This window comes from Epinephelus moara, chromosome 1, assembly GCF_006386435.1.
Source record: "Epinephelus moara isolate mb chromosome 1, YSFRI_EMoa_1.0, whole genome shotgun sequence".
Classification (NCBI taxonomy): Eukaryota; Metazoa; Chordata; class Actinopteri; order Perciformes; family Serranidae; genus Epinephelus; species Epinephelus moara.
In genome coordinates, this window is record NC_065506.1 from 13,818,157 (window position 1) to 13,825,961 (window position 7,805).

The 7,805-nt window shown below is 40.4% G+C and overlaps 1 protein-coding gene across 3 annotated transcripts in view; it reads left to right on the top strand.

Moving 5' to 3' along the window:
* Nucleotides 1-7,421, top strand: part of LOC126390766 (carbohydrate sulfotransferase 8-like) — a 207,290-nt gene extending 199,869 nt beyond the window's left edge. For all 3 annotated transcript variants that reach the window (XM_050045224.1, XM_050045233.1, XM_050045216.1), the window contains one exon: nucleotides 1,404-7,421. In XM_050045224.1, the coding sequence (XP_049901181.1) occupies nucleotides 1,404-2,600 (1,197 nt within the window). In that variant the 3' untranslated portion in view covers nucleotides 2,601-7,421. The remainder of the gene's footprint in view (nucleotides 1-1,403) is intronic.
* The last annotated feature ends 384 nt before the right edge of the window (nucleotides 7,422-7,805 follow it).

Consider the following 7,805-nt stretch of genomic DNA (forward strand, 5'->3'; position numbering starts at 1 on the left):
CCAAAGACAGACTTTGATGATGTCATGACGTGGCTTGCGGTTATAACTGGGAGCCATTTTATCCAAATGAGCTGCTGCCGTTAACTCAGCTTGTTTCTTTGATTATTTTAGATCCAGATATCCGATGACTAAAATCCTTCATCTAGTTAAAAGATAAAGATAAATAACGATAAAGATCTAAAAGGTGACGTGACTTGAAATGTCAGGAAAGTGGTTGGTTGGAAATATTTTAATGTCCGACTTTCCAGCCCACAGCCAGCTGTTATGGAAAGCTCTGGGCCAAGGTTTCTCAAAACAAAAGTCGCATGGATTCATAAGAAGCTCGTTTAAATTCCATTAAGCTTTTCAAGCACTAGTAACTACTGGATAACAGTTACGACTAATTATGTTTATCCATCCCTTTGTTCATGTACAACCTTGTATTTTGAGGCCAGTTCCTGTATTTTAAGATGTGCACAAGAGCCCATTTGAATGGAATTGTTCTCATGCCCCCAAGCAAAATGAAATCAAACAACAATAGCAGGGGGTAACATTTGTCCTAAATTGCCACATATCATTAGTCATGGATAGCTACACTGATCAGATAGATGTGAAGAGAGAGCAACATCATGTTTGACTCCAGTACAATCCATAAACTAGATTTCTATGTCAGACACGCAGTGCTCGTAGTACTGTATCCGCTCTCAGATAACCCCTGCTTGCTCTCATCTCTGCCGGGATCGTCAGCACCTATGAGAGACTTGCATCAGTACAGACCCTGAAGAACGTGATGTCTGGTGCATAGGTTTCTGCCCCGTGCTCGCCTTGCACATTAAATCAGACAGGGGAAGGAACCACTCCCTCCCCCCCCCCCTCCGGATGTCCCTGAAGATGAAAGAAAATGGCCATTTAAGTCAGGAGGGGGATGAGCCAAGATTCATAATGGTCTCATCACCTTGTCTGTTGTAAAATTAAAATTATACATCCAGTCCATTGGCTTTATGATGCCATTACAGCATTTAATTGAAATAAAATGTCAGAATGCATAATGGCCTTGGGCTTCATCTGATGGTAATCAGGCAGTAGATGATTCTAATTTACATTTCCCATTAAGTGTTTATAAGACATTTATTTGATATTACAACTCCGTTTATTGATAGGTCATGGATGGCACTGGGTAGTGTGTGACATTTGCGTGAAACAAGTTAGACCTTTGTTTAAGGTATAGTGAAACAGCACCATCAAGTGGCCTCTGTGAATACTGAAGACAACATGTTGGGTCAGATTAACCACCCCATTAAGTAAAATGTATTAATTCTCTGTTCTTGTACATATATTTACATTATCATCTGAAGATGTTGCTGTGTGTTTGGTATTTACACATAGTACTGTCTGCTACAACCTGTGTTGTCATTGTTTTATAGACTCTTTCTACGCAGGACAGAGAGAGAGACAAACCTGAAAACAATCAGGATGGCCGAGCAGCAGAAGGAATCCTGTCCAGCCCAATCCCTCCAATGCAGTTTCCACACTTTGAGGAGAGTAGACAGACGGCCACCCCTGGGTCTCGGGAGCAGAATAAACAAACGCCCACCCCTGGGTCTCGGGAGCAGGACATAACCTCCCTTCATGTCTCCAAAAGACAACGCAAACTGCTGAAAACAAGTCCCCCAGTCCATCACGCCCCCAAACGTGATTCCTCATCATCCTCTACTTCCTCATCCTCTTCTTCCTCCTCCTCCTCCTCCTCCCCCTCTGCCTCTGGCTCTCTCACCCTTGATAAATGGAAAAAGCTAGCCGATATTCAAGGAGCACGCCGGCAACTGATGAAGGAGATGTGTGCCAAGTACAAAAGCAGCATCTCGAAAACCATCACAGCTCATCACGTGAGAAACCTCTTTGTGGAGGACAAGTACAAGTTGTTGTACTGCCAGGTGCCCAAAGCAGGCTGTTCCAACTGGAAGAGGACCCTGATGGTGCTGAGCGGAAAAGCCTCCGATGCTCAGAGCATTCAACATGACACAGTCCACAATGGCCACCATCTCAGGGAGCTTAACAGCTACGACCGACAGGGAATCATGCACCGTCTGGAGACCTACACCAAAATCATATTTGTCCGAGAGCCCATGGAGAGAATGGTGTCAGCTTACCGGGACAAGTTTGAAAATCCCAACAACTACTACCACTCCCTGTTTGGGAAACCCATCATCTCCAGATACAGGACGAACCCATCCACAGAAGCCCTGAGGACAGGCAATGGGGTAACATTCAAGGAGTTTGTCCAGTACCTGCTGGATGTCCATCGGCCTGTGGGAATGGACATCCACTGGGATCAGGCGAACCAGCTCTGCAACCCATGTCTCATAAACTATGACTTCATCGGCAAGTTTGAGAACATGGAGGAGGAGTCCAACTTTCTCTTGCGATTGACTGGGGCGCCACCCAACGTCAAGCTGCCTAGTTTTAAAGATAGGAACCCATCTGACCAGAGAACTTCTACGGATATCACAGAAAAATACTTTTCACAGGTCACCCCGTTGGAGAGACAGCGAATCTACGACTTCTACTACACAGACTATCTGATGTTTAACTACACCAAGCCTTTTAAAGATTTATACTGACTGACTCCTATCAGCTCTTGATTCACAGTCACATTCCATGTCCACATATCTACCATGATAATAATTTTAACATAAAGAGGCTAACTCACATGCTGACGTGGATCTTTGCATCTACAGAGACATCAGAGAGACTAAACTTCCTCTGAATTTTGCTTTACATCTACAGCTCTACCAGATTACCTTCATTTTCAGACAATGACTTCAAACTACGAGATGAAAAGGTTCATGTGATTTTAACTACTCTAAATTGTCCTGAAATGGAAGTTATGTATTCACTACTAGCACACGGTGAGGTAGAATATTCAAATTATAAATGTTTTGCTTCTAAAAAAAAGTTTATTATTGTTCAACAGGCTTTAAATTATGCCTTACTGTGAGTCAAATAGGATCTGCAAATATGTTTTATGGTTTGTTTCAATGTAGGCGCCACATGAGTGCAATTTAATATACGATCTAATCACATTCCCATAGTCAGAACTGATTTCAGTATACAAAACAGTATGTTACTGAGCCACTATCACCCACTTTCGGAATAATGATACCACGGTCCTTGGTTGAGCTCAGATAAAGATCAAGTAATGATCACCACCATGCACTCCATGTGTTCATTTGGAATCTGTGCATTAGAATATGTAAGGGATAATGCCCGACGATGTCTCCATTATCAGTTCTTAATGGCGGATGTGGAGGCGTGAACCGACCAACCGATGCATAGCCTCTGCTTATACCATGATCACTTACCAAAGAACTACAAAGTAAGAATATTTATTTATATTTTTATGCTTTTTGCAGTCAAAATCTTTTTCACAAGCCATAACTTGTTTCCATGGTAACACCTAAGGGTTTAACTTATACCTGGAACAACCATTACCACCCCATAAGGTCCTTATGCAAGGTTCTTATTATCCATTAAATAGGACAAACCTTAGATATGACTTATCAAAGGGGGGCCATTTCTAATCTGCTCAGCTCATAGAACCATTTGGCTCAGCTATAAGCTAGAAAACTAACGTTACACAAGCAAGTTTCAACCTCAGTAACATTGAGTACAGTTTGAAAACAGTAAATATAATTTCAAAGTATGTTTAACAACAACACCAGCTAGCTATCCAGCCACGTCATTCTCTACAAGTCAATATCTAGATGTTCACGAACAATACACCAGGTGTAACGTTGCTGCCGGCTGCAGCCTAAGGTTGCAATTTGAATAGCGAATGGGATGTGAAATGATTGCTTAAATTCAGAGGGGCAGTATAGTACACGCAGTGTGTGTTACAGTCTCAATCCCGTGGTGTTCAGAGGATGCAGCACTGATGGACTACACTCAGTGTTGGAAATTGATTGTAAACAGAGGCTATGACTGCATCCCTTACTCATTAGATACAGGCTAACATTATTTAGTCAGTGCGTTAACTTTGTAGTGTCCATTATCAAATTTCAATACCCTGCAGCCGATCAGAATTGAGTAGTCAGACCATGGTGTAATAATTATTAATTTGAAATATTTGCATTTACTATTTGACTTACAGCAAGTTAGGCATCAGTATACCTCTATGTATCAGTACATACTAATACAGATATTTCATGTAAGTGGTTTTACTAAACATAAACCGTAATGAAATTATAATACTATAAATAGTATGAATCTTTAAAATGTGTCAAGTACTGCCCACTCAGAAGCTGTGTGCACCTACTGTAGCATTTTTGTACTTCTAACTTTGTCGGCTAGGTTTTTGCTTTAGTCTAACACATACATGTGCTGTAGGTCCCCCCCATCACTTGAGGTATTTACTTGGGTGGCTGTTGCTGTTAAATGCACGACATTCAAATATTTGCTGGGTGTGAAGTGTTGCTGCCAATATCTCCTGACGCCTGTTAGTGTTCCAGATAGGGATGTCCTGATCAAGTTTTTTTGCCCGAGCCCAGTCCGAGTCATTCAGTGTTGAGTCCCAGTCCGATACCTCTATTCTCTTAGATAATACAGCTGCACAGTGCACTCCTCAAGTACTTTAAAGTTATTAAAATCAATCCAATTGTTGTGCTTGACAATTGAATAGCTATATATACTTTCCCTTTACGAAAGTATTCTCCAGTGTTTGCTGCTTAAGTGCAGCCGTTGTTAGCCGTCATGAATGTGTATATTTGTGGCGTCTATACATCTTTTGTGTGGATTACGTTAATAAATTAGTAATTGGGGTTTTTTAGGGGTTTTTTGCCCGTGGCATTGTGTAGGGGCATGGTGAGTGTGGTTGTTTCCATCTCTCCACTCACAGAAAACATGCTGCACTGTAGATAACAGCAAAATGCAAGAGACGCTCACACTGAGCTGCAATTAAACGAGGGCTCATAGCTTAGATAAATAACATCAATGGACAGTCTCATACAGTATTTCACCGTTATTTATGGTTTGTGGTGTTTTGCGGCAGCTGGATGCAGAGTGGAAGAGAGACAGACGGCTGTAGCCATTGCGTCACTGTGAAACCTTTGCCTGTAAAGACACCGGTGTGACAGTTGATGTTAAACAAAGAATTGGATCAGGCTCTGTACAGCTCAGTATAGCCAATCCCGAACAGTTAAAAAATGCCATTATCGGCCCAGATACCGATCTTTGAGACTGGATCAGGACATCCCTAGTTCTGGATTTACTAGTCATTCAGTTTCTAGGCTTTGTTGACAGAGCTGGCAAGCAAATGGGTAAAAGTCAACATTGCAAATAAAAAACAACAACAATGTTTCGACTTGGCTTGATGGCAGTCAAAAAATGTGTGATTTGGACATTTTTAGAGGTTGAGACAAAGACAAGAGTGTTCCCAGTCTCCTCCATCTTTCACACTAAACACCTCCTGAACAGCTATCACTTACAGATCTCACAGCGTCAGTAACTCCATACCCTCTGTATGTATCACATCTATTCTACACCACCATATAGGCTTTTTTCTGACACTACTGTGTACAGTTGTATAATGGGCATTCAGATGACTATATATTTTTCTATATATTTCTAAAATATATATATTCAGTGCTTATGGTGACGGTATGTTTATTTTCTTTTTGATGTCATTTGTTGTTCTTTCAGTAATACCAGTGTAGAGTTGTTGTGTAACAGAAGAGTTTCTTTCCAAAATAAAATATCCACCAGCTGAAAACCACAAGTCTAACTCCCAAGAAGCTAACGACTGCAGACATTTGCGGTGCCATTTGAAGTGCAGAAGATATCTTGCATTTGATATATGAACTGGTACCACTTGGTGCTTTGAAGGTAGCTGAGGACTTTTTTTTTTAATGAAAATGGATATAAACACTTTTGGAAATTAGCTCTTTAATTACTTATCTCAGATCTGTTTCTCTCAATATGATAATAGACCCTGTACAGATGAGCTGCATTCCACCTAGTTACCCATCCTGGCTAATAACATTTTTACCCACAGCAAATCCAGTGTGTGTGTGTGTGTGTGTGTGTGTGTGTGTGTGTGTGTGTCTGTGTGTGTGTGTGTCTGTGTGTGTGTGTGTGTGTGTGTGTGTGTGTGTGTGTGTGTGTGTGTGTGTGTGCGTGCGTGCGTGCATGTATATGTGTGTGTGGCTCAGAGAGAGCTGTTAAGATGTGTTAGTCTTTTTTCCTTCAACTTTTAGAAACGTGTACACACACACACACACACACACACACTGCTAAAAGACACAAATTGAGGTACAGGTACAGTATCCTGTGTGTCACATTATTATACTGCTATATTCCCAACACACCACCCAGCTGGCACTAAACTATTACCTGATGCAGGCCAGATCACATTAACAATGTGCACTAGTGGAAACTGCACCGAGACTAGCAATTCTTGGGTCCTGAGCGTTCAAACCTTTTTTTTTTTTTAAATTAGGGTTCTATTACAATCCTTTATAAGATTGAATGTGTCCAAGAAACAAGAAGATTTATTACGAGGAGAAAAGGAACAGAACCATTCACCAGATAATCACTGTAAATCTCCAAGATTACATTGACTAAATGAGATGTCAGCCAAGGTTTCTCCAAATGAAAGTTGAGTCTAAATCTTCTTGGTTTACAGTTTAAGCTTACTGTGCAGTGAGTGCAATGAAGACGTGACTACACATGATAAACATGACCCCAAAATAAAAGATGCAAATGAAGACATGTGAGAGTTACATTTCCACAGAAATACCTTAAATAAACGAAGTATTTATTTATTTACAACCTATTGCTAGTTTCCTGTAAAGTAGCGGTCACAATTCAGCTACATGCTTTACAGCTCACTGGAAATGTGTTTTATGTAACAAAATACTTTAAAGAGATGTATTTGCCTATGAGTAAGGGGAAATTTATATTATTTAAATCTATACACACTATAACTTTTGAGGACCTTTAATGATTTGGTGGTAGTACCCTTTCACCGTGATGGTAATTGTATGAACTTTTGTCAGTATACTGTGTTGGCTTTTGCAAATCCAAAAATCTAATCTTTGTTTAGGTTGTGGTCAGATTCGATGTAGGTATAGCCAATATCTGGCCAAACAGCTATTGCATTATGATGAGTATTACTCCTGCAAATTCTCTGTCCGTTCCTGCCCCCCGACCCCCGCTAATAAAGTCTTTTTGATATGTGGGTGTATGGACAGATTTATCAAAAGCGTAATTACAATAACAAGTGAATGTATAACTGTTTATTGTTGGTGCAGAAGTGTATAAAATATGATCTTAAGCCCTTTGCCTTATTTTACACTGCCAATCAAATGGTGTATTTCAGGAAGACATTCTTCAGGAGGTTATTATTTCTGGCTGATGAGTGTCTACTAATAAACTGTCTTTAGCATTTTCAATGTATGTTTCTCTTTTTTCCTCTTCTTGCATTGTTAGTTTGACTGTCTGAAGTCCAATGTGGTTTCTGAGAGTCAGTTAATGAGCTCATGAACTCCAGGATGACATCTGTGGTATGAGGCTTTGCTTTGGATCATTGTTTTTCAGTATATTTACTTTCGTACATTTCTTAACTCATGTTCTTGAATGCATAACAAAATAATACTAAGCATCTGCAGCCATGCTACTGGTACCCGGATACTGTAGGCACATAAGTATTTTGAGCTAAGGTCTAATGACAGCATGCTAACATGCCCACAACCACAATTGTTATCATTCCAATGTCAGGTATTACATTTTATCCCAAGTTGGACATGGATGTTCAATAGCTGTTGAAATGC